The sequence below is a fragment of the Vulpes lagopus genome, chromosome 24 (assembly GCF_018345385.1).
Source record: "Vulpes lagopus strain Blue_001 chromosome 24, ASM1834538v1, whole genome shotgun sequence".
NCBI classification, from domain to species: Eukaryota; Metazoa; Chordata; class Mammalia; order Carnivora; family Canidae; genus Vulpes; species Vulpes lagopus.
In genome coordinates this window covers 32,062,639-32,090,356 of record NC_054847.1, presented here as the reverse complement: position 1 = coordinate 32,090,356, position 27,718 = coordinate 32,062,639, and the positions used below count along the sequence as shown (strand labels likewise).

The 27,718-nt window shown below is 40.8% G+C and overlaps 1 protein-coding gene across 1 annotated transcript in view; it reads right to left on the bottom strand.

Moving 5' to 3' along the window:
* Positions 1 to 27,718, bottom strand: part of LOC121481877 (nuclear RNA export factor 2-like) — a 68,572-nt gene that overhangs the window by 29,492 nt on the left and 11,362 nt on the right. Inside the window, 1 exon segment of the mRNA XM_041739478.1 lies at positions 11,840 to 12,003. Coding sequence (XP_041595412.1) covers positions 11,840 to 12,003 — 164 coding nt within the window.

Below are 27,718 nucleotides of genomic sequence, written 5' to 3'. Positions count from 1 at the left end.
AGTCACAAAGTTTCTACCAACCAGTAGAAGTCCAACCAGTTTCTACCTCATTTCCTTTCATTCTGCTTCAGTCTGTAAGAGGGTGAAAATGCCTCCTGATGCCATCTCTGGGGATTAAACTATCAAGACTGGGAATACGGACTGGCTAGCATCAAATCCCTCCAGACCAGTTCTTTTGTCTGCCTTAGTCCTAGGACAACATCTTTGAGACCCAAGATGGGAAAACAAGGTCATAGACATATTGCAATAGATTAGCTGTTTGGATCATGAGCATTGGCAGTGTAAATATACAAAATACAATTTCAGAGTAGTATTTTTTTTTAAGATTTTATTTGTTTACTCACGAGAGACACACAGAGAGAGAGAGAGGCAGAGACACAGGCAGAGGGAGAAGCAGGCTCCATGCAGGGACCCTGACGTGGGACTCAATCCCTGGTCTCCAGGATCAGGCCCTGGGCTGAAGGCAGGTGCTAAACCCCTGAGCCACCCAGGCTGCCCTCAGAGTAGTATTAAGTTAATACTAAATCTGAACAAACCAGTTCCTCCTCTTTCACTGTGGCATTCTGGGTCTACACTAAATTGTATCAAGTAGGCAAAGAACCCCTTGGGTGGCTGAACAGACTGCTCAGCTAAAAGGAAGACCCGGGTAGTTAAGTGTAATCCCAGGTGCCTGTAACTTTACGTATCTTACCCCAAAATACAATTGTACTGTTAGATTTTTTCCTATCTAAGTTAATTTAGTTATTAGTGTAGATCACAAGCTCTCAGCATGTTCCAGATCCAGCAGGATCCTCCAAAATATTTGTCTGCATGATTTAAACTTAATGAATAAATTAGTGGATGGCATGAAAATGCATTGAGCAGTGAATGAAGGTCTGGGTTCCTACAGCTTCAGCCTTTGTTGAGGGAGCTTCCCAGGGCAGCCTAATTTGTAGGTAAGTCAGTATTCAGGGAGGCTTAGAGCCTTCCCCATGTCTCTTTTCTGTCTCTCCTACTTGGCAATGCCAGAGGTCTCCATTCGGGAACTGAAGTGTGACGGAGATGCCTCTCTGAAGTCAAGATTCTGGTTCATTATTGATCCTCACCCCCAGGATGGGGCAAGCTAATGGCCTGTGTTTCACTCCTCCAAGCATCCCGCAATGGGTGTACAGTGAGGGCATGTTTACTGTAATTAACTTCTCTTCCGGACAGCGGATATATCCACTGATTATTTCAATTTCAAACAGGGATTGTTATTCGCTCTAGCTAATGGTATTTGCAGCTGTTCCTTTGGTTACTCATGGTTAACCCACCTGCTTAATGGGATACCGCTAGTGATGCACAGATGGGTGGATTTAGGTAGGTATGCTTTTATCAGACAATGGAAGAGGTATTTCCTTTATTTTAAGAAGTGTCACAAGGTATTAAGTCTGGGTGTTCTTCTCTCTCACCCTCTGCACCACCTACAACACAGCTGGGCTCAGCTGTTTTACATTAATAAAACAAAGATTTAGGTTCAAGGTCAGCCTTATGGGTGTGTGATCTGTGCAGTCCCCCTGGGACCCATATTCAGAACCCCACACTTGGTTTAATGCTCTGTGGTTGCCGTCTTGACACTCTCAAGAATTCTTTCACAAGGGGCCCGGCATTTTTATTTTGTGCAAGGCCTTGCAAATCATGTAGCTGAACTTGCCTGGATTATCTGCTTTCAAATCACCGAAAGGAAATGGTTGAAGAGAGGGAGAATAGAAGATGGCAATTTCATAATCCCGGAGACTTGCATGCTGTGAGCAGACACAGACACAAGAGAAATGATTAGTGAGAGTGGAGCAGGGGAGCAGGACGTGGAAGTAGTTTTCCAACTTTCAAGTCACATCTTTGCATCAGGCTTAATTATGGGGTTTATAAAATGAATTCCCTGAATATAGATAGACTGGCAATCGCGCCATTCGAAAACTGCTTTCCAAAGTCAAATGCTGGTGCTTTTTGAAGTTCTTGGTTCTTTCCTCCTGCTCCTCCATAAACTCAGAAACTCATAAACTCAGCTTGATGGTGAACCTGTTGCACAAGAGCCAGGGTAACTGGAGACAGGGCTCCCCAGCACCCTGGTGTGAAGACGCCTCTCTTTCTCCCAGACATCCTTCCCGTCGGCCTACTGCGGCGGGGCTAATAGGCGGCAAACGCTGCCAGGCGCTGGACGTTCAAGTCATTTGAAAGTAGAAATAGCAGTCTTGCCCTTGCCATCTTTCAAGAAACAAACGCTCTGTGGTGTCCGGTTTGGGGATGCATAATTTCCAGCAGCAGGCAGACCTTTGTCTTTCATTTAAACCAAGCTACCTTTTCCTTTGATTGGTGGCTAAATCCTTTCACTTCCTATTTCCTGCCGCTCTCCCCTGCTGGCCTATCATAGCCTTTCCACCCCCTTACTTCAGTCCCTCAACCCTTCTCTTATGCAAATCACTGTTAACTGGTGTCAGATTAGTCTCCATCTGATACTTCCTGCTCCCTGAAATCAGGTTAATCCTTTTAAACTGCAATTCAAAGATAAACTAACCAGCAGGACTGATTTTGCCACCTTCATACTTTATTCAGTTCAATGGCTTCCTCTCTTTTTAAACATAAGGTCCCCCTACTCATGACACAAAGATCCTTCAGAGAGACGTTGAAGATGCCTTTGCCTTCTTCCCGAGTCTCATCTCTCATCACTTCATGGATAGCCTCAGCTCTAGCCGTTCCAGGAAAAAGTCACATTCCGTGTAATCCACAGATTTGTGCCTGTTTCCTCTATTTAAAGGTGCTTATGCTACCTTTTTCAACTGGATCACCTTCACTTGCTTTTCAGGACTCAGATGAAATGCTGCCTTCTCCCAGGAAGCCCTCTCGAACATTCCTCACTCATAGGTATTCAGGTACCCCTCTTCCGTGCTTCCAGAGAGACCTGGAATGATGTGCCACTCTGTTATAGCATCTGCTGCTTAGTATGATACATGTTTCCTTAGTTGTCTTCTGCCCCTGGGCTTGCCCACCTTGGGAAAGGGCACACACTTTTTTTGGTATTTGATATGTGATGCTTATAGCTTAATAAATAAATGAATTTATGAATAAATGAATGAATGAATCAGTTGGTGGAATGGACCAAAAGATAGGTCATTATCAATGAGAATTTCTAGAGTGTCAAGAATGAGAACTTCCATGTTCCTCTAACAGGCTCTTAATTTTGCAAGCTAACCATGTTTGGCATTTCTTTGAAAGGACTCAAATGAAAATCCTTCTGAACCAAGTCAACAATATAATACTGCAAATCAGAGTCATTACAGAAGTATGAAATTTGGGAATGGAAAAGAAAATAGATTGTTGTATTTCAACAAATCCTACAAAGTGTGATTTCTAAATTTACAAATGGCAAATTTGAGCTTTGAGGGGATAGCTCAGTGGACCAGGGCAAGAGTGCAGCTTCCTTGGAATGTGGGGAGTATATTGGTGTGACAGGCAGGATGAAAGTCAATTTCCCCCTCTTTTGTCTTCTGTATAACTGAGGGCCTTGGGTTGGGGCTTCTTTGAGAGGAGGAAAGAGAACATGGACACAATAGGGTAAGTATGGAGAAGGAAGTTCATGTTCAACTTCAAATAAAACTAGCCTATCACCAAGAAATGAAAATATTTGAGGCCTATTAAAGATGAGTGTAACGTCATTGAAGTATCTCTCTATGCTTATTTCTATTGGTATAAACGTATTTTGAGTTCTATTATTAAAAGAAAAAGTGAGGGACACCTGGGTGGCTCACTGGTTGAGCATCTGCCTTTGGCTTGGGCCATGATTCCAGGTCCTGGGATCAAGGGTCACACCAGGCTCCCCACAGGGAGCCTGCTTCTCCTTCTGCCTGTGTCTCTGCCTCTTTCTGTCTCTCATGAATAAATAAAATCTTAAAAAAAAAAAAAAAAGAAGAAGAAAGCAAAAACGATAAACACAGGACCCTGGATGGACAGATCTCAGTCCTCTATAACAGTATGTTTTCTTTCTGAGCCTGGATTGGGCCTCGGAATTAGTCTCAATAATATATCAGAGTTACCGAATGAGGTAAAATCAGTCTGGCAATCAGTTCTGGTTCTAATGGGTGTGTTTACCTATCTATACATTGGTTGGGTTATCCTAATTTTGGCACCTCTTCTTAATTTCATGACCATGGTGGGGGGACAAGGAGAGCACGTGAGGATTTATGAAATCTTACTCCAAATATAGAATTTGTATTTGTCAGAGTTCTCCAGAGAAACAGAACTAGGATATATGTGTGCAACATGTACATGTATATATATATATATATGTGTGTGTGTGTGTATGTGCATATATAACATATGTGCATATATTTATATTCCGAAAGAAAAAGATTTATTTCAAGGAACTGGCTTATGCGATTGTAAGGGCTTCCAAGTCTGAAATCACAGGGGCAGGCTGGCAGCTGGAGATCCAGGGGAGAGTTGATGTTTCAGTCTTAGGTCCAGTCTGGAGGTAGGATTCCTTCCTTAACAGGAGTCCTCAGTCTTTTCTCTTAGTGCCTGCAGTTGATTAGATGATGTCGACCCTCATTTTGTAGGGTGATATGATTTATTCAAAGTCTACTAACTTTGATACTCATCACATGTAAAATATACCTTTACAGCAATATCTAGACTGATATTTGACAAGTACCTGGGTACCACAGCCTAGCCAAGTTGACACATAAAATGAATGATCACAAGTGCTATTGGCTGGAGAGCATTATATCCATGTGATGAAAGGAATCCCTCTCTTCCGTCCTTTCTCTTCTTCCTTCTGGGTGTCTACATAGTATTGCACATGGTATCTCATGTACCATGTACTATCCCAGGAACTGAGGATACAATGGAAGATTCTACAGCTCCAGGGAGGTGCTTTTATAGAGACTAAAACTTGAATGAAGCAATCTGAAAATCTTTCTCAGCAAAGCTTTGGGCAACAAATGCAAAGCAGAAATTCCAGGAAAAGTGAATATTATGCTTTTCTTTGGTTATAAATGGTCTCAGCAAATAACTTCTGCAGAGCAATTCCTTCTTCACTAGTAGCAGTGCTTTAGTTTTGTGAAATGAACTTGAATATCTTCTGGTTTGAGGACTTCCCAGGAAACTCTACCCTGCTAAAGACACTTCTCCTCCATGCTTATCTGCCTTCTCTGAGAATGAAACAACATATTTGTTTCCTCAACGTGCCACCTCACAAAGTGTTTCCTGTGCTGATGTAAACAGGCATAATAAATACATTAAAATTTTTTATTTTGGTAGAATATACATAACATAAAATTTCCCATCTTAATCACTTTTAAGGGTATAGTGTATTGGATTGGTTGAAATGAAAATGGAAATCAGAGGAGAGAGTTTGCTTCATTTCCCATTAGGGGTTCACCTTGAGGGGTGGTCTTGACTACAACCATGGGTAGGCATATCGAAGCAAAATTGATAGATGCAGAAAATAGCTAATGGCATTGATGGGTGAATTTGAGCAAGAGGGGGTATAATTTGTAATATGGGCATCAAATTGCCTTTCATTTGATGGAAAGCCTTCTGGGGCAAAACAGAATTACCATGAATCTGCAGGATAGATAAGAGTGGCACTATGAGTTGAGGGTAGATCATGGTGGCAGAGACACCCAGATCCAGAGAAACAACTTGAATTCACCAACTACAAATGCCAACCTGGCAAGCAAATACATGACATCAGAAGAATATAACCACTGAGGGTGGCAAAGAGGAGAAGGAATAGGGAGCACAATTGTGGAGGACCCACCACTTATCTGAGGGAGGTAGCTCAGTTATCATTAGTAAAGCAGGTGAGGTTTCCCTGCTGCCCTGGGGGATAGTGCATGGGGAAGATTACAGCAGTTGTAAGAGTATAGATTATTATATAGACCATGGTGCTTGGAAATCTGCTACTTGCAGATTTTCTCATATACAGATTAATTATAAAACTGGTGAATTGAAGGAAAAAATATATAATAAGTACATCTATTAAAATAAAGGTTATTTTAGAATAACCTCATAATTAATATTGTGCTTTATTTGGGTGAGAAGATCTCCTCTAAGGTTTTTTTCCTCCTTTTATGTACAAAAGGCTGTTTGGTGGCTTCTCTGTGAAAATCTCACTACTCCTTACATTTAGAACAAATAAGCCTCCGTGGAAAGTAGCAGGAGTAGACACGTAAATTACTAGGTTTTTTCCTGCTGCCGCAGACTATCACTGAGGAAAATATGTTCATAAACTGAAGAACAGAGTTAGTCACCTCTATGAATCATGAGAGGTTTAGTTACACTGACTTGTTGGGAGAATTTTAAGAGTTACCCAAAGCGAGGAGGTGAGAAAAAGACCCTGCATTTTGTGACACATAAACCACAGAGACGTCCTCTTCTCTCCCCGTAAGTAACACAGGCTGCAGCCCTTTATGGCCATACAGTGTTTCACTATGCCAAGGAAACAAAGAACTAGTAGAAATATTATGAATATTTTTCCATTTTAATCAATGTTTCTTGGGAAAGATTTGTTTAACAGTTTATCTTTGGTGCATCTGAGCCCTAATGTGGAACACAAGAGATTCTGTAAGGCTTCAAGTCCTCATTCAGTTATTCAGAAGTAGGAGGAATTTCTTGCAAAAAAAGAGAAACAAACAAGGAAAGCCAGAAAGCCAACCAGCCACCCTCTGCCATTTTCTTGCCATTGTGTATTCAGCTCTGAATCAGTCTTGTTGGATATATGGGGCTCTCAGCAAGGTCCATGTTCATTGTTTGAATCTCTAGCATGGGATAGAATATTTACTCACTCAGCAAATACTTCTTGGGTATTGACTATGTTTTAGTTACTCCTAAAAATACCGAAGCATATTGATGTACTGATCGATATAATTTCATTCTATTTTACTTCTGGTATCTTCCCAACAAACCAGTCTCTTCTGCCTCACTTATGAAAAATTAAAAGGAAAATGATAAGAAAGAAAATAAGAATAGGTCTAAGTGCCCAAGGCTCACATCTATAGGAAAGAGCACTGTACAAGATGATCCCTCCAGAGTGAGACTCAATTTTCAGCAAGACATCTTGTTTTGCCATTAACCTGAAGTAAGAAAATCTTCTTTGACATTTTTCCTTGGGTTTTGTATTTATAGTTGAATCATGGTCCTTGGAATGCTGTAAGTCGGGGCAGAGTATGTGTATGTATGTGCTGGCATCGGGGAAGAGGTAGTATGAATGTATCTGGAACAGGCTAAGAGCTGTGATCTTAACTTCGCAAGGGAGGGAATTATAGAATGAGACAGAATGGCTGGGAAGAGGTGTGTCTTGAAAATGTGGTTCAAACTCCTATATTTCCTGTGTATGGTTAGGTGGTCTATATTTACTTCTCACACATTACTTTCAGAAAAAAAATGGAAGTCCATTTGGCAATGTAGTGTTTTCCCCATTTGATTGAATGCGCTTAAGAGGAATTCTGACCATCACAGCATTTGTATCTGGTCAAAATGATAATCACTTTTCGCTACTATACTTTTTTACTATATTTTAATTACTATAAAATAATATTCTATAGACATCCTCATCTGTGTATTTATGAACTTTTCTGTGATCTTTCTTAGCATATATTTTTATAGGTAAAATCCCTCGGGGAAAGTTATATTTAAACAGTATTAATCTGAAAAATGTTACCTTTAACTGTTGGATCAGATTATGCTTCCATTTAAGATGTGTAAGAAAACCCCTTTCCTACCACCCACATCAGCCACTGAGGTCAGTTTTTTAGAATTTTACTAGTTTTCTTTTGCATTTCTTTAATTGATAAAGAAGTTAATATTTATATGTATTTATTGGCTGTTAGTATTTTTACTTTTATGAATTGCTTTTCTTTTAAAAAAATGTCCATTTCCCTCTTAGGTTTATAGTATCATCAAATAACAGCATACTGAATGCATTTTGGAAAATTTATCAAATCCTTTTTAACCTCATAATGACTCTTTGGAATGGTTAAGATAAATTTTATTGCTCTTATTGGAAATATGGAGAAGCTGAGCCTGCTTTCTTCTAACGAGCTAATGGTGGAAGCAGTCACAGAAGCCTGGTCTTATCCACTCTCTTTGCTTCCCCCTTTGCCCTGCCTCCTCTCAAACCACCCTGGGTGACCAGCACACCATTAGCAACAGCAGTAATTGAACATGACGGGTATCCATAAAACTACATAAGATGATATAGGTGATTTCAAATAAAATGTGGCCCAGTTCCTAGAGATGCAGTTTACTGAGCAGCTGTGAAGCATCAGAAGGGACAGGATACTTGAAACGAGAACGGAAGAAATCAGCTCCTCCAAACTGCATCTGATAAACTAGGCATCTCCTTGGTCTGCATTAACATCTGCACTTTGTAAGATCGTATGTGAGCTCCTCAGGTAAAATTCCAAAGCCAAAGAAACAGAAATGAAAGAGGTCTAGGTCTTAATTTGCAACTCTGTCGATCTGCAGTAGAAAGCAATTCTGTAAACACAATGGATTATTTTGAAAGCTTTTGCAGTCCTAATTTCTAAGTAATATAGAATACTGAGCTGTTCAAAGTCATATATATCTTGAAGAATTTGATGGTTGCGTGGCAGATGATGGTTCCACACTGAACTATATTCAACCCCATTGAATAAATAATTCATTGTTGAAACTAAAAGGAAAGAGATCTATATCTTCGTTTTCATTAAAGAATCTGATAATTAGTGCTAAGTACTTCTGGAAAATTCTCTTTTTCCTAGCTGTTCTTTACAGATATTTTTATATTAGAATATAATCAATGGTCAGAGGAAGACCTTATGGTTTTAAAATTAGTTTAAATTAGCTCAAAAACCAAACAATAGTGTAGCATTTTTCAAAGACCATTTTATGTATGGGCTAGCAAAAAAACTTAAGGAAATTTCCTTTGGGAAAGAGGGAATAATGCCAGAAATAATTGTTAAATATAAAGTGGTTTCAGGAAAAGATTATTAACTCACAATTGCCCTACAGACATATATAAATACTGAGGAAGTCTGAATTCCATTGGGATTTTCATCACTTAGTCCATAGTGTTAGCAAAGAAATCTGAAATCTCCCCATTAGCTTTCAGAGTGGGGCTCAAAGGAAATGTAAACCAGATGAGGTCTGTTTCCCGAGACCCAGAGCCCAAGCTGTCGGTGAGGTCCCCTGCACAAGAGGAAGGGAGAACCACACAGCCTCACTCAGAGCAGTCTAAACTTACCAAGTCTTGACACGGAGAGAAATGAGTGTTATTTACTTTGGCGACCACTTGCCTGATAGGAGATATAAGGTCAACCAGCTGGTTTTGAAACTTAATTTACTATCTTCTAGATTCACATTGTATTTATTTGAGAAGGAAGAGTAGCCAAAGGCTCTCATTTATTTTGCTGTGACCAACGCTAAAGGAAGCTAAAGTGGATTTTTGAAGCATCTATTACCTGCTAAATGCACATTATCCATTAGATTATGGGGTTGTGTTCCAGCCCCAAGTCATTGGGCTGGCAAGTCAGATTAGAGTGAAATTTATTACAGGCGAAAGAGGGTGCCAGTCTCCAGTGTGGTTGCTCCTCTGAAGTTCATACAGCAAGGAGGGGAAAGGAAAGTGTGATATGAAGGCAAGAAATAATATTTGTGGGATTGTGTAAGAATGTGTCCTTCTAAAATAATTTTTCAAAGTCACCCATTGAGCATTTACTGGGTACCTAATCTGTGGCAGGCACTGCTTTCTATGTGCTGGAGAAGAAAAGGTGAATGATACTCACCAGTGAGAGGTACTGTCTATCTGGTGGTGGAGCCCTTAAAAAGTCAAAACTACATTACTTATTTGAGCAGAGTGAGTTTTTGAGCATTTGATGCAGTGAGACATGAAAACAGGGCTAATGGTTGCTGTGAAGAAGCAGGCATGGGGGATGGGACATGAACTGCTGGATTTCTAAGGACTGAGTTTTATCTCCTGGAAGGATAGAAAAGTCCTTTCGTGTTCTGAAGATTTGAACTCTACAGCACTTGGCAATAATTACCATAGTTCCTACGGCGATAGAAAATTGACAGGATGGGTGGCAATTATAGTGGTGTGTGAAGAAGGGATTTTGGGGTAGAGTATCCCATCCTGAACTGCAGAAATTGAGATTTTTCTTACTGCAACCATCCCAGACGATGTAAGAGAACAACATGGTAATGAACCCCAGAAGACCCACCAGGGGCGTCTATCTCTAGCGTCAACAGACACATACCAGACATGCAGATTTGTGCTTCCATTCCAGTGTGATGAATATTATTTCAACAGTACACAGTTTATTCAGATTTTAATGTGGCTAGATACGAAAACAACCACAGTGGGGGTTGAGAGCTATAGACTCTCCATACCATTTTGTTGGTCTCTGATAACGTTGACTTCTTTCTGTAACCTCGAGTAAAGGAATCTTTCCACGTGTTGGAAGGTTGCTGTGACTAATTTCTTAGAGACAGAGACTCTCTTGGTGTCTGTCAGCAGCTGTGTAGCAGAGATTCCTTGTGGAGTATGTCACCCCCTGTGCTGTATATTTGACAAAGTGGCAGAAGGAAACTGGCTCACCTGCCTCCAGGAAGGCTTCGGATGTCTTCTGGTAGTTAACTCAGGGAAGCTGTCTCCCAGTTAAATGGGGAACATGCAAACAGGGCAGTGTAGGCAGTGAAAAAATTGGCCTGGGTGTGAGGATTTCCACTCTCTCATCCTAGCTCAGCCTCGTTTTCAATATAGCCGCAGCCTATCCACCTGATTCTCTTTTATGCACATTAGCCAAGGAAGGAATGGAGCTTTATTGGCCATAGAGTCACGTAAAACATCAGGGCCTAAACTGTCGAGGGTACACCAATAATGAGATCTGTGTTACTGCCTTATTTGGGACAGATCTGCCAGCATGGGACTGTTACACTACAATTGCATTCCAGGGAATCAGATGGCCTACAGACCTTCAGAAGACCAGGGACATCCATCTCTGGTTGAATTCAGATTAAGTATAAAATCCCCTGGAATTACATACAAGACTTAAAGGCTATATAAGTGTGTGTGTGTGTGTGTGTGTGTGTGTGTGTCTGTGTGAGAGTGTGTGTGAGCTTGTCTCTGGGACTAGTGCATGGCTCTGATAACATTGGGATGGTTGGCAAGAACTATCTGGCAGATTCTATTCATTTAAAAAAGCAGTAAGATCTAAGGACTATTTATTCTCTTGTCTGTAGTGAAGTCTTTGGTCGTGGAAGATTGTTCCTATTTTGTTCCATGTTGAGCAACCCTCAGCCCTTTTGCTGTGTTAACGTCTCCACATCATCACTCTTCAGTGCAAGGAAATCTCTGCGGCACAACGTGTAACACTGAGGAACATTTAATGAGTTATCAGCAAATACTAAAGATAAAAGAACTTTGAATTTCATAAGCTACTTAGCATTCCTGTGTTCTGCAGATTGCAATGTGTGTTTACACTTCTGCTAATAAAATTCTATCAAGCAGATGACAGGCACCAATTAAAAGCAATCACAAAGCAGAGTCGTTCCATATTCCCTGAGGTAGGCTCTTTAAACATTAGTTTGTGGAAGCATCACCTGGCATGGGAACATCTTTGGTGCTCAGCGACTTCTATAGCCTAGGGGATTTTAGCCGTTTCAATGTAGGAGCATCAGAGGAAAGAGAAAATGACTTTTAGCATTTGCTGAAAATATCAAGTGTGGTTCAGGCTGCTGCAACTGTTGGCGTCTATCTTAGTTGGGAAGTCTGGGCTGTGGCGACAAGTAGATTCCACTCTGAGAATGGCTCCGATACAGTAGAATCTTAGTCCTTACTCACCTAGACTCTTAGCAAGTACCTCTGGGCAGAGGTTGGCTGTCATCCAGGAAGCGTCATCCGGACCCAGGCATCTTCTTTCCATGGCTTCACCATCATCGTCAGCTTTAGCGTCCAGCCTGTAGCTCCACTTTGCAAAGTCAGCCAGGAAGTGGTGCACATCATGTCTGCTTATATCCCATTGTTATAGTTCGGTCACAGGGGCACACCTGACTCGTAGGTAGCTGGGAAATAGAACTATGCCAGGAGTCTGAAGTATAAGAAAATAGGAATTTGATGGATAGCTAAGCTTTGACGTATATCCAAGTATGATTCCTGTTGGACAATTTCCTTTTTCTTAAATATTTTATTTATTTATTTAGAGAGAGCATGGGAGAAGGAGGGGAAGAGCAGAGGGAGAGGGGCAGAGAGTCTCAAGCAGACTCCACACCCAGTGCGGGGCCTGATATGGGACTCGAGCTCACCACCCTGAGGTCATGACCTGAACTGAAACCAAGAGTCAGACACTCAACTGACTGAGCCACCCAGGTGCTCCACTGTCGGGCAATTTCTTTCGGGGGAAGGACATTTGGAAAGGGCTTGCCTGTGGCTCTGCCTTAAGAGAGTCACGTCTGAGGTAGAGTCAGGTTGGACGTCCCAAGAGAGGGAAGTAATAATTGCTGCAAATTTCCTGGGAATGTATCTTAATTCAGATTTTCTCCTTCTAGCCCAGCTCTTTCCCTGGGCTCTATCTTCTCATAAGAATTCTGAGGCAAGCTGCTCCTGTGCTCCTGGGAATTCACATGTCTCTGAGTGAGTATATTTTGTTTGATAACATTTTATTTTATATAACTATGAATATAGTACATGTGCATATATGTATCTAAGTGGTACATGTTTGTATGTGCATGTACAGACACATTAATATATGTCTTATGTAATTCAGTGGAGTATAAGGTAAGGCCATAACTGACCTTGACAATTTATTTCATAGTTTGAGCAATTTTGCTGGTCTCTGGGATAGAAGGGTAGCCTCTAGTTGTCAGGACCCAGTTCCAGGGGGATTTGAGGGATGGGACATAGTGTCCTGGACCAGAGGGAGTAGTCTGATAAAAGGAGGTGGACGTGGGCATGGATTCTGGATTGATTGCTTTGGTCACAGCAAGTTGTTTGCTCTCTCTAGAGAATAGCTAAGTCTGAGTTCTTTTCAAGTATCGCAAAACCCCAAGGTATTAGAGCATCATGAAATATAAAAAAAAATTAAAAATATGATTAGCACATCATCCAAATTCTCATGAAAGACACTGGCATCGGTGGCCCCGGGGACATGCTTCTCTCAGTTGTCTTTAGGGGAAGGGCATGTAATCATGAGGGAATCTAGAGAGTCTCAGAAGGAGGACTACAGTGCTCTGACTGCCCACTGGAAGGTTTGTATTGAGGGGAGGCACATATTTATGATATCTGGGTTATTGCTCTTACGTGATCCCTTCTGTACATGCAGGTTCAACAGGCCTATTTGTGCAGATGACCAACATCCTACCCACAGTAATTGTACTATTCCCCTCTAGCTACAGGCTTGGTGGAGGCAGAGAACCAGTTGCTAACGTTTATTTTAACATTTCACACATATGAAGACTGTGCCTCAGACAGTTCTTTTTGGGGATGCTTAATCCTGTCTTTCTCTTTTCTCCTGAGCCTTGTTTTCCTGAACTTTATAAAAATGCTATTGCTTCCCTCATATGGAAGGGAGTATAGAAAACTAAGTGCTGATAAAGCTTGCGCTTCGGGAGTGACTACTCTTTATTTAGACACACGTTCACGTTGTAGTTGAGAGCCTTTGAGCAAACCTAATAAGCCTGGAATTAGCTTAGTTCCAAACTGCTCTGCAGTAAGAAAAGTATAGGAATCTGGAGGCCTGAGGCAGACAAGCTAGGACTGAGGGGCACAGATGGGGTTCAGGAGGCCTCGGAATGCTGCGTCCACAGAAAGGAGAGGACCAGTGGTGAGGGTAACTGGAAAACTTCCGTGAATTTTCTAAGGTAAAAGTCACCTCTCTGTGCAGCTCTGAATACTCAGTAAAAACGTAATTCGTATTTGAGTGGCAATTTGAAAAAAAAACAAGGAAAAGAGGCTGTGTCTAGTGCTTGGGTCAATGGAGAAGGAGAGAGGTGAGTGAGCCTAGTAATGCAGCCAAATCAGAAGATTCAAGCCTAAGGGGACCTGCAGTCCACGTGCCCTCTTGCCCTCTCTCCCCTCGAGGATCTCCCAATTTGGGGGCAATGAGTTACCCCTTCCTAGGGTTTCTACATTTAGTAAACAAAATACAGGATGTCTAATTAAATTTGGATTTCACATAAACAGTAATGTGTTAATAATAATCATTTCTTAGGCAATACTTAGGGCAATTCTGCACTTAATCTGGCAACCTTTTCTCTCCCTGTCCCACATCTATGGACCTTGAAGTGATATTTCTGTAGACCTACAAGGTCACAGTGTTCCCAAGTAGCTAATAGATTGGGGCAACGTTCTGATATTTAAGTCACACCACCATTTGCAATTCTCATTTCAGTTGGGGAACTTAGTGGAAGATTTCTTTTTCGTTGTATTTTTTTTTTCTTTTGTTGACTACACACAACCAAATGGTAAAGGGAGATTAAGAAGATGTGTTAGAACATGGGCCTCCTGCTTATGGTTAGGAACTTGTGGACACTGGGTAAATGTTGAGGGAAGAGTTTGGCATAGAGGACATTTTAAGGTGACGCATGCCCTCTTTTTGAAAAATGTGTTGAGATATTAGTTAAAATATGGCATCCGAAGAGTATTTTCTTAGCAAACGTAGGTACTGAGGGTAAAAAGGCTAAATGTTAATCTGGAAGACCCTGTGAGGATAGCAACAGCTTTGAGAAGACAGTTAACCAAAAAATTCAGGGTCTTATTTTTCTAAACCCAAGAGAAATGAGTGGTATCATTTCTTCCTTGGTACAAAGTTATTGCTTGAAGCCGACCCAGCCTGACTTCTGTATTTCTTCCAGTACACGCTTGGCATTTTGCAGTAGTCAGGGAAATAGCAAAACCACAGGCAGTGGTTTCTGGGTATCCCTGGGGGTTACGGTCTCCCAGATGAACTTGCCGAGAGAGGTGATGAAGGAGGGGGTGAGCCGTGAGCGTAGGACTGGAGTCTGTTAGGGATTCCAGAGCCGGGGGCCCAGGAAGGGCTTCTTCCGGCCGCAGTGAGTGTGCAGAGACTCCGAGCTCCTCTTATAGAACACAGATGCTCTATTGGGAAGGAAGCGACTCGGAGTAAATGCTGGGCAGCATCCAGGGTCGTGAACTTAGAGTTTAAAATATCTGTCCATGACCCCACCAGCCAGCTAAGATTTCCTGCTGACCCTAGAAATTCAAAGGATTCTAAGTTGGCACAAAAATTAGCCTCCTCTTCACACTCCAGATGTCTAAGAGTTTCCAGGCTTGGAAACAGGTAGCAAATGTTTTGTGATTTTGCTGTTGTTAATTAAAGGTCGAGGTCAACACCTTGAATAATAGAAATAGCCAAACTACACCCCAAACTAATACAAGTTGAAGGGAGCAAATAAGAATTCACTGGGTTCGATGAATTATGTCAAAGAAGTATTTAAAAAGTAAGAGCAGCTGTGGTATTCTTAAAAGGAGGCAGCTGGACTCTATAGGATCTCAGTCTGGTCAGTGGCCCAGTAGACTAAATTTTAAGACTGATTGTTCAGTGTCCGAAAATACAGAAACCACAAACCAACTCTACTAGAAGAAGGCATTCACTTGTTTGCAGTGAAAACAGTACTGACGAAACGTGAAATTCCAATTGGTGATTATTTTTAAGGAAAAGTAACTGTTTAAAGATAATTTTTAATTTTTAAAATTGTTTTAAAAGATAATTTTTTATTTTGGAAGCAAGGTTTTCAGGATCTCGAGGACGCTGGCTATTGTTGCTGTCCAATAAAACTTGAATCACGAGGCCCTTCAGATGTGTATCAGTGGGTCACACGTATCTGGGGGGGCAGAGATAAAGGGAGTCTCCAAGGAATTTTTACATGTTAGAGTAGACTTACGGGGTCCTGGGGGTCGGGCTAAGGCCGCCTTTGTCCTGAGCAAAGTATGAACATTGAGGCAGCTGAGTTCCTAGAGGAAGGTCACTCTGCCCGTTTCAAGGATGCATCAATGGGCTGCAGGGAGTAAGGAAATTTAGTGATTTTACCTTTGTCTTTGTTTCCCACCTCAATACGCTACCAAAAATCAGGCTTTAGTCTAAGCTTTTTATACAGGTGTGCATTACCTGAATGTCATCCAGTTCTCCTCATGGTTGTCTCTGGATGGATTCTCACGCTATTCATTTATTTCTTCTGTCCTTACTTCTTGCCCTTCTCCCCTGGTGCCACACATCCACCCAGGCGCCCCCACACACCGTATATAAGGCAGCTTTCTGGGCTAGGAAATCGTACCGGGCGTTCTGAGGAACACGTCTGCTCTGCTTTCAAGTGGACGAGACCTTCTACTAAGTCACAAAATTTTCTCTTTGTTCAGATAAAAGTGGTCATTGAAGGGGCCTAGACAGTGGTCAGTAGGGAGCCACGGACAGATTTAAAGGGCAGAAGGCAAAGACTAGAGTGGACGATCTTAGAGGTGACATTGGACTGAAGAACCTAAGAGTCAGTCATCCTATTAATGCCTTGGAAAATGGGTGGTCTCCTCGCCTGACTGGAAACAGCAAGAGGAGGCCGACCCAGGTACAGGCCGGAGCTTGCACAGAAGCCCTCGGCTTCCACCTGTGTTTATCTCATGCCTTTTTCCCCATGTGCTCCCTGCCGTGGTTCTGTGGTTTCTGTACCTGTAAACACATTGAGCACAACATCACCTGCACACTGTTTTGTTTGATCTGGATACCATTTGAAACAAGTCACTTTTGAATGTCTTTTAAAATTTTTTTTAAGATTTTATTTATTTATTCATGAGAGAGAGAGAGAGGCAGAGATAGGCAGAGGGAGAAGCAGGCTCCATGCTGGGAGCCCAATGTGGGACTCGATTCCGGGACCCTGGGGTCACACCCTGGGCCCAAGGCAGACGCTCAACCACTGAGCATCCCCCACCCTGGTGCCCCTAAGTGTCTTTTAATTTGCTCTTTGCCACCTTATCTGACACATGAGTTGGTCATTCTCTCCTAGACTCCTTCTCCTTTGAGATGCTCGGAATTACAGGGTCAGAGTAGACTGTTTTATACCAAATGCAAGAAAATGGTTGATTAAATACACATAGGCATTATTACACTCTTACAAGGAGGGGGAGAGAAAAATATGGCAAAGCCTTACAAGGGCTGTAGATTTGGAATAGGCTAGGAGGTCATGAAGTCCTTGGCAAACTGGAACCTCCCCAAGAGAATGAGGTTTGAGGTTGTCTTGTATAACGATCACCATATACATAATCCACGGTTGTGACAGAGTAAGCTGATTTTCTGTTGGCCATATCTGCCCTGGTGGGAAGAGCAGGGCAGTATGACTCCCGGCATGCAACCCTTTCATCTCTGCCAACCGTCCCATAAGGTAAACCCGTGGTTCCTCAACCTCCCTCAGTCTCCCTGAGACCCCACTGTGCTACATACACGAGGAAAAGGCCCCCTCAGTGCGGACTCCCCATGCCAATGAACTTCAAAGACATTTGTTGTATCCGCTTCACCAGTATTTGCAACTTGGAGCAGAGGCACATGTGCAAAACCACGTGGTCAGCCTAAGTGGTGTTTGCATTGGGAAGCTTTTTGCCCAAGTGCTGCTCTGTCCCTTATGGTTAGAATTTATTCAGAGGGAGCAGGGAGGAGGTAAGGAGAGAGTGGCTGGGAGCCCGATGCGTGGCCTTGGGGAAGGTCTGCTTGGATGAGACCACTCACTGGATTTTCATCGCTAGAAAGAAAGAATGCTCCAGGGAAACCACCGGAGAATAAATTCCTTTGCCTGCAAATCAGGAGGGGAAGAGTTCTCAGCAATGCCCTGTAGGATGCCTTTTGTCTCTTAAAATGCATTAATAGTAAGTGCATCTCTGTGCAGCCAGAGCTCAAAGCTCCCCCCCACCACCCACCAACCCCAAATTACAAAGTATAATATTGTCTTTATTTGTCTAAGTCCTTTCCTTTTTTATCCACAGTCTGTGAGAGGGGGAGGTCATGGGAGGGGCGAAACATCTGGGAACGGGAACCTCTCTTCTCATCCTTGACATTCATTTTATTTTTTTATTTTAATTTTTTTCTTGACATTCATTTTAATGAACCTTTTTCTTATTCTTGTTTTATTTGACCCAACTCCATCCATTTATTTCTTGGAATTAACTCTCTCTTCTGCTTCTTTCTGCCTCTATGTCACACGGCTGCCGTTTCACTTTGAGGTATTAAATTCTTATGCCGGGAAAGCTGGCTACTGCCCCCTGGTCTTCTCTCTTTCTTAATCAGAGGACGGGTTAAAGTCTTTCTAAAACGGCGACTTGATCAAATCACTACCCTGCTCACATTTGGCACTCACACCTCTCATCTGAGTGTCTGCAGTATGCAAGTGGTGGTTCTGGACTCGGATGCGTTGCTCCCATGTTTGCTTTCCAGCCTGTCTCTACATTTTCCAAGCAATTTCTCTGCTCACTCTGTCCCAAACACCTGTTGAGTTTTTGACTTCTGATTCTTGCTCGCTTTCTATCCCCACCCTGCGTGCCTGCTCCTCTTGTTATCTGCTAAACTCCTACTCCTCTTGGAAGGTCTTATCCAACTTCTCACCTGGGGAGCCTTCCGTGGACCTGCTCTGGACCAGAGCATCTCTCTCCTTTCTCCAGCCTTATATGGTTTCCTACAGTTGACTTAACGCAGTCGGCTTCATTTACTATTGAGCCTTGCCTTTTATTTGTTCATGGTTCACACTATGTCTCACACTGTGATTATATGTTCTTAGAGAAGAGGGACATTTATGTTTTTATTCCTTTTAATGTTGCAAAGATAGAACATAATTGATAGTTAAAAATACATGATGATTAGTTGAAACATCATATGTTTACTATAGAGGAATAGCCTGATATCTGAATATGGAAAAATCTGTTACTAATCTTATCAGTCACAAAATAAAGCAAGAAAACAGCAGACTGTATCTTCAGGGTCTAGGAGTAGTCCTAGAAGAGCTGATGATCTGGGTCCAGATCAAGAGGATCCCTTCAATTACACTTTTTGAAATGATGCCTGTCGTTAGTTGGGTTGGTCATTGCCACTGAGAACCAAAACACAAAATAATCTAATCACAGTTGAGTAAAACAAGCTCATCTGGGTTGTTGGCAGATTTCATTTCCTTACAGCTGTATGGCTGAGGACCCAAGCTTTTTGCTGGTTGTTGGCTAGAGGCTGCCCTCAGGTCCTAGAAGTGGCCCCTTGGTTCCTTGTCACTGGGGCTTCTCCAACCTGCTTGCTTCTTCCAGGCTGGCAACAGAAGCTCTTTCTCCAGTCTTGAGACAGAGTCTTATATCAAGTTACATAGTCAAGAAGGTGACAACCTGCCACCTTTGCCATATTCTATTGGTTAAAGGCAAGTCACATGTTCTGTCCTCACTCAAAGGAGGAGATTATATAGCTCACTACCAGGGAGTAAAGAACATGGAGGCCGTCTTAGAATTCAGCGTCTGTAACATGTCTATGATTTTAAGCAATGTATTTCCATAATATGTCTTGAGTATTATGTAATGTTTATTATGAATTATTTTTTTAAGAATTCTTTTCTTTTTAAGATTTTATTTATTTATTCACGAGAGACCAGAGAGAGGCAGAGACACAGGCAGAGGGAGAAGCAGGCTCCATGCAGGGAGCCGGACGTGGGACTCAACCCCGGGACTCCAGGATTACACCCCGGGCTGAAGGCAGACCCTAAACCACTGAGCCACCGGGGCTGCCCTTATTACGAATTATTATTCCATAATATTTGTCGTGAATAATTCCCCTCTCCTATCATTTACGATTACCCAGAAACAATTATTTCAACATATTTAGTTGATTCTTTCTGGTATTTGCCTCCATCTACCCCATTAGGTAGTTCACTAAATGGCGACTTGATCAAATCACTTCCCTGCTTACATTTGGCACTCACACCTTTCACTCCTGTTACAGGACAGGAGTAAAATACTATGCCTGTGTATTGCAGCTTTGCTCTGGTTCTCTCAGAACATTAACCTTTGGAGCCATGAACCAGCATGTGAAAAGTTGGAGGCCACTATTCTGTTGCCCTGTGTGGCCAGGCCACCATAGAGAGTCCCCATGTGGGTGTTCAGGACTGTAATTTCAGCGGGTCCCAGCTTATACCTGGTCTTGATAGTCAGATGGGTAAGTAAAGATGCCTCCAGATGATTTCTTCCCCCAGGGCACGAGTCATCCCCCTACCTCTGAACCTTCCTAGCTAAGACCCCTAGACACTGTGGAGCAGAGGAAGGTCACCCTTGCTATTCCTTTCCCAAGTTCCTGACCCACAGAATCCATGAGCATAATCATTATTTGAGGCTAATAAGCTTCTCCTTCTTATCTCTGCTATTAGTATCTTTAGGCTGGAGTTCTCAACATTCAGTTGATAAACCTCTATTTACTCCCCTTATTTTCAGTGAAGCCCAATGGGCACGGAGATTCCTCAGCCAGAGACGCTGACTCTCTCCAGGGTGATCCGTTTGAGGCCATGTCCAGGGTTTTCATGTGTTCCAGATGATTTGTATGCAGTGTGAGCCCCTCCGCAGGGTCTTTGGCCTCAAAGGAATTATTCCCTGTGGTAATTTCTTCAAAATCTCTTAAATACAGATGTTAAAAATGTCTCTTTTATATTTATTATGAGTCATAAATTCAGGCACATTCTACATTGTGTTCTCTGGATATTAAGTAGAGAAGATTCATCCCAGCACAGATAAGTAAACAACTCAAATTGGAAAATACTTAACATAACTCGAAAAAACCCCCACATCACTAACTAAAGCACCCAATTTACTAACACAATTGATTAGAAAGAAATACATCTCTCATTGCTAGAATTTGGTACATGTATTCAATTTGTACCATTAAAGTAAAGGGGGGAGATTCTTATTGATTTCTGAATTTGACACCTGTTAACATTCTATTTTGTATCACTGACATGTGATTGGCTTTAAATAATGCCTGAGCACTGGCAGTACCAGCACATTTTTTTTTTTCTCTTTTCATTTCTTGTACCAAGCTCTTGATGTCGTATAAAATATCTTCCTGGAGAGTACATTGATGGTGCTTTTATCATAATTATGATTATTATCACCTATTCTCATCATTTGGGACCATCCATTTTCTTGCTGTATGAAAGGAATAGCTTTTTAAGTCACATGGCCTTTTAAAACAGCAGAAATTGAAAAATAAGTTGAAACTTCCATCTGAACTGACCTTTGACTTAAATATAGCTGCAGACTTTTCAGGGATTGTCAATCTCAGTGTGAAACAATATATATTTTTTTCCTTTTAAAACTTCTTCTTTAGAAAGCTATTTCATAAAAATGAAAATTAATAGGTCCTATGAAAAGATGAAGGGCCAAGTTCTAGTTATAGCTGTGAATTCATTGTGTTTGTCGAAGGTAGGGAAGAGCATTTGTAAAACTATAGCACTCTGTAAAAAGTAATTGCAAAACTGATCTGTAAATCAGCCAGTGTATCCAGTTATCTTAATTCCAGGTATAGAGATGGTCTTCACTGCCAGTGGAAGCATTCCAAAATAAGGATCCGGCACGCTTCCTGGTATAATTTAAATACTGAATACCCTGTCAAAGTTTGAACCTTCTAATGTTAGTAAGCTCAATTATGAGTGTTTTATATTTGGAAAATTTAAAGCCTCCTTTGGCAGATCTAGCATCTAATCTATGAGAGAATCTTGTAGGATTTGTACTATTGACTGATGAATAATACTGACTTGAAACAAATGTTTAGCTCTTGTTTACAAATGAGTGTTGAGGGAAATTAAGAAACTCTTTAAAAAGCCTAATGAAACACTTGAAAACAAATTACTCTTGAGAAAGTACAAGCTTTCCAATTTAGGCAGTCTTTCAAAAGATAACTTATGGATTTATTCTAAAATATAATTTATGTTTTTATATTTTTAAAAAAGATTTTATTTATTCATTCATGAGAGACACACAGAGAGAGGCAGAAACACAGGCAGAGGGAGAAGCAGGCTCCATGCGGGACTCGACGTGGGACTCGATCCTGGGACCCTGGAGTCACGCCCTGGGCTGAAGGCAGACCTCAACTGAGCCACCCAGGGATCCCATTTATTTTTTATTTTGAAGTAGTTCAAGTATGTAGAATTATACAGAGAATAATATAGCAGATACTTATTCATTAAGTTTACCATCCAGACCCAAAGTATATTATATTTGCTATAATTTTTTCATATCACTTTAGTTTTTAGAGAAATGAAATTAAGAAAACTAAAGTTAATGCCCCATCACATTTTTATTCTGTGTCTCTTCAACCATCCTGAAATTTATGGAAATAATCCCCATGTGAATTTTTAGATTTTTACCTATTTAAAGTATTGTTTGGGTATTTAGAGTGGTTTTAAGTATTGCATTGTTTTAAGTACTTAAAATGTGTCTAAATGGTATTACATTGTACTAGTCTTATGCAACTTCTTTTATTCACCTTTTTTTAGATTTATTTGCATTTATAGATAGATGGGCAGATCATTTTTCTATTGTATTTCTTGCTGCTTTATAAAATTTTATTGCAGAGATAAACCAACTTTTTCCATATTCTTACTAATGGACAACTAAGCTATTTCTAATGTTTTGCTATTACAAACAGTGCTGCAATAAATGTTTGCTCATGCCTCCTTGATAATATCTATAAAAGTTTCTTTAAGGCAGTGGTTCCCAACAGAATATGATTTTGCCCCTAGGGGACATTTGGCAATGTCTGGAGACATTTTGGATTGTCACATCTGGTCAGGGGATGCTACTGTTATCAAATGGATAGAGGCCAGGGATACTGCTAAACATCCTCCAGTGCACAGGGCAACAAAGAATTGTCTGGCCCTAAATGGCAGTATTGCTAAGGTTGAGAAGTTCTGCTCTAGGAAACATAACTAGAAAAACTAAATAGAGAGACATGCCATGATCATGGATGTTGGATTCAGTAGCCTAAAGGTAACAATTCCTCTCAAATTAATCTATAAATTCAATCTAGTTAGTCAATATCCTCATAGGGTTTTACACAGAATGTGATAAACATGTCCCATAAATGTATTTTTAGTCCTCAGCATTATCAATGGCTCTAAAGCACCCTCTTGATGACTCAAATTCATAAATTTGGAACGTTCAAAGGGAGTTTGATTATTTTTCCAATCGCATGTTTTTCAATAGAGAATTTTTTCTCAGACGAGGTTCGGGGTAGTATCTTTTGGCCCAGTTGGTGCCATGTTTTCTTTTTCTTAAAGTACTTAAATAGACTTGGCCATACTACTTGTAGCCTTTGCAGCTCCTATAGGCTACAATTCCTAAAATTGACATTTTAACACTTCAGCATGGAGTGGTGATAGGATCCAAAGGCTAGGTAACTTCAACTCTAGGGGCAATCAGTGCCCCAAATGAGAATCCAGATTCTAGATAGCATTATTTCAGAAGGAAGCACACCTCAGAAGTGAATTCCTAATTAACTCTTGAAATTTTACAAAAAACTATATCTAATGTCAGAAATGGGTTGCTATTGTCACATTAGCACGATGAATACTATAATGGTGAGATAAAAGTAGTTTAAGTTTAAATTAAGCAGTTATAAAAAAAATAAATAAATAAATTACGCAGTTATGCAAAGTTTTCATTCTTGTTTTAGAGAACCATCTCTCTCTGTGCCCGCGATTGAATATTCTTGTTTCTCTTCTGTGTGGATTATAAAAGACTTAGCTTTGATTGCTTCCACTAGGGAGTTATATAAACTTCTTCACAGATTCTTCGAGGTCTGCTATATGTTGCAACTTTCTGCTAAATTTACCATTTCCCTCAAGGTCTTGATGAAATTAGAACTAGATTTTAATTATTGTTGTGATCTTGTTGACCAACATTTATATCATAATATATTTGGCCTGGAGTGGCCTATTCTGACAGCTTCATTATAGGCTTGGGAGCTGTGGCTGGTTGTGGTGGTAGTCATTTTTTTCCTTTCTCTCTTTAAATTTAATAGTTCATTACTAAATAGAGTGCTAAGTACTATAGTCTTCTTCCATGGTGTGCTCTGATTTATCGGGGTTTATACAATAGAGTAATTATTTATTTAGTTTACTCATTCAGTTGGCTAATTACTGAGCACCAACCTGGTTTAGGATCTTACCTCACCTGCATATGTGAGGTTGATTCATGAGGCCTGGAACTTTCTCTCATATTGCTTTTTTAACAGTTGTCTCCTCTTATAAACTCCTGAGTTAGGTACCCCTCCTAAAGGCTCCAGTACACTCTATGCTTCTCTAGAAATAGCATTTGCCACACTGGAATGTTACTGGATTCAAATTAGCTGGTTCCAAACTCTAGCTATATGACCCGAGGGAAGTTATGTATTTTCTCTGAGCTTTTATTTCTTTGCCTATTAAATGGAAACAATAACAATAACTCTATCTAATAGAGTTGTAATAATTAGATTTACTCATTCAACATATAGTTATTGAGGAACTAGTTTGTATCAGTCCACCATTCCTAGTGTTTGGGATGAGGGAAGGGTCAGAACAAAATCCTGTCCTGCTTACATTTTAGTAGGAGAGAGACAATAAATATATAAAGATGTAGCACGATGTGTGGTTAGAGAGTAATTAAGAGTATACATTAGATAGGAGGGGGCATTGAATAGAAACTGAATGAAGATGGAGAGCACTGAAAGAAAAGCCAGGGTTTTGGAAGGTGCAACAGGGTGAGGGTAGAATGGAATGTAAAGATCAGTCTTGGCCATATTAAGTCTGAGATTCCCATTATTCACTGCAGTAGAGAAGTTGAGTATCTGGTTTTGTTATGAGCTGAATTGTATCTTCCCAAATTCATATGGTGAAGTCCTAATCTCAGTTCCTCAGAATGTGACTTTATTTGGAGACAGGATCTTTAAAGAGGTAATTAAGGTAAAACAGGTGGGCCCTAATCCAGTACAAGTGGTTTCTTATAAGATGAGGAGATTAGGTCACAGACCTGCACAGAGGGAAGGCCATGCAAGGACAGAGGGAGCCAAGGAACAAGGCCTTAGAAGAAACCAATCCTGCTGACCTCTTGGACTTCTAGCTGCCAGAACCATCTGAGAAAATAGATTTCTGTTGTCGAAACCACCCGGTATATGCTATTCTGTTATGGCAGCCCTAGCAAACTGATACAAGTTGAATAGCTAGTTAGACAGTCTACTGTTCAGGGGACACAGACAAGCTGGAGTAATTGGTATGCGGAAGGTGTTTAAAATTACCAAGGGCATATAGATCACCGAGGAAGGTATGATGCCAGAGATGAGAAAGTCCTGAGGGCTGAGGCCTGATACACTCCCACATCAAGACATCAGGGCGATGAAGAAGAACTGGCAATGGAGGTGGAGGAAGAGCTGCCCCGTGAGATAGGAGGAAAGCAGGAGATGATATTCAGGAAGGCAAGTATGGGAGGTATTTCAAGACAGAGATAGAGGTCAACTTTTTGTCAGATCCACCCGAGACATTGAGCAAGAGGAGGACTGAGAAGGGTTCAATTGATTCGGCAACGTAGTGAAAGTTAGAAGCCCTGAGTACAGTTATTTTAATGGATGTGGGAACAAAAGTCTAAATTGTGTCATTTCAAGAAAGAAGAGGAGGTGAAGATGTAGAGACGGTGAGTAAAGACAACTTATTCAAGGATTAAATACATTTAAATTGCTTGGAACAATCTCTGGCACACAGTATGCTTTCAATCAGTGTTAGCTGCTGCTTTTAATCTTCTCATTACTCTTATTATTTACTACTTGGCTGCGAGCCCCTCAAGGATAGGGACCATGACTGTTTTTGTTGAGGAGTTTATTTTCAGCACCTAGTGTAGAATGTAGACTTTTCTTATACTCATATAGAAAAGGAAACTAAAGTCTTTTGGTTAATTGATAAAGATTTTCTCTGCCACAAAGGAGAACCTGCTATTAGCTCCCTAGTTAGAGAGAACTGTACTGTAGAACCTCTTTTAAAAAGGCCCATTCAATTTTTTAGGACTTTGGAAAAAAAAAATCACTGAAGAGTACAAGTCACTGATGGTAGATATACTAACTCGGAAGTAGTCAAAATTGAATGTTATCATGCAAAAGATAGTGTCAGTAGCAGAATTATGAGACAACTGTTGTTGAGAAGCAGAGCCACACACACACACACACACACACACACACACACACACGCACACGCACACACACATAGGTAAGGGTTTAAGGAGAGAGAAAAAGCTGAAGGAAAGGGAAAGGAAGACATGGTTTTCTCTAATCAGTTTTCTGGGCAGGGTAAGTCCAGAGTTCCACTATATTCTGTCCTCCTGATGGTGTGGTCCTCCTGTTGTAGGGACCCTTCAGTTCACAGAGGACTTTCACGTATGTGACCTCATGTATCTTTCCCAACGGCTCTCTGACAAAGACACTGTAAACTTTATTTTACAGATGAGAAAGTTAAGGTTCTGGAAGGTTCGGCAACTTGTTTATTGCCAGACAGGGGGAATTAGTTAGGCTCCTTACTTATTTAGTCCTTGTTTGTGATTTCAACATATTCATTCTTAAATTGCTGAATTTGAAGAGTTTTCCTCTGGGGTGATTATCTTCTAGCCCTGCCAGCTTTTCTCTTCCACCACACGCTTTCTTATTTCTCTTTAGAAAAGCCTTGAAATGGTGTTAAAGATCCCTCTTGTCTTCTTTTATATTAAATATTTATGGTAGATTCAATGTAATATTGAACTCAATGCCACACATCCTTGGCTCTTTATCTTATTATTAAGAATTTGTTTTGTTTTGTTTTGTTTTGTTTTAAAGCTGTAGAAATATAATTATGATCCAATTCTTGGAAGCATTAGTTCCATTAAATAAAACAAGACAAAAAAATCTTTAATTTTCAATGTTTCAACAAAGCTTATGAAATTTCAAGTCATGTACACTGAAGTACAATGTTGGTTGAGAAAGGTCTGAGTTACTTTGTTCATGGGTGAGGTAGGCTTTAGATGGTGGCAGTTGGCTCAAATGTCTACACTTGAAAATCCAGGTTGTCAGGCCAGACCTCTGGTATGTCCTGGTTAGAGGTGGGTACCACCTTACAGTCACAGAAAGATTTCAGATTGATCCTTGTTTATTTTTTTTTTTATTTTTTTTTTTTTAGATTGATCCTTGTTTAATTTCTATTTCCATGAAAGGCTGGCATCCTCAGCTAAGCGGCTAGATGAGCAATAGCTGGGTTAGGGAGAGAGAAGCATAGGATGTAACTTGTCCTGGGCAGTCACGAATGGACTTGTCTAAGAAGAAAAATTATATTCAAGGGCTTTTCAATACACTGTGGGACTGCTAAAGAAACTGTCTCCATCCAACCATGTTGGCATGGAAAGGCTAATTCACAATGCCCTAAGGAAGGGGGCTTTACTCAGAAATGTGGCATTCAGTTTCTGTAACCCTGCATGGAAATTCCTTTTAATGCTGTGCATTTCACAAAATGCAGTAATTGCCTTGGGGTATAATGAATTACAAAAGATGGGAGTAATCACGAAGAAAGAGCATAAAGGCGAGGGAAATGCATAGAAACCTCATTGTTCCCAATAATCATCAAAAATAGGTCAGACAACAATTTCTGCTTTGATGTTTGATGTTTTTATTTTTAAGGAATTCTGCAGTAATGAAGTGTAACCTCAGCAAATGGAAACTAGGCT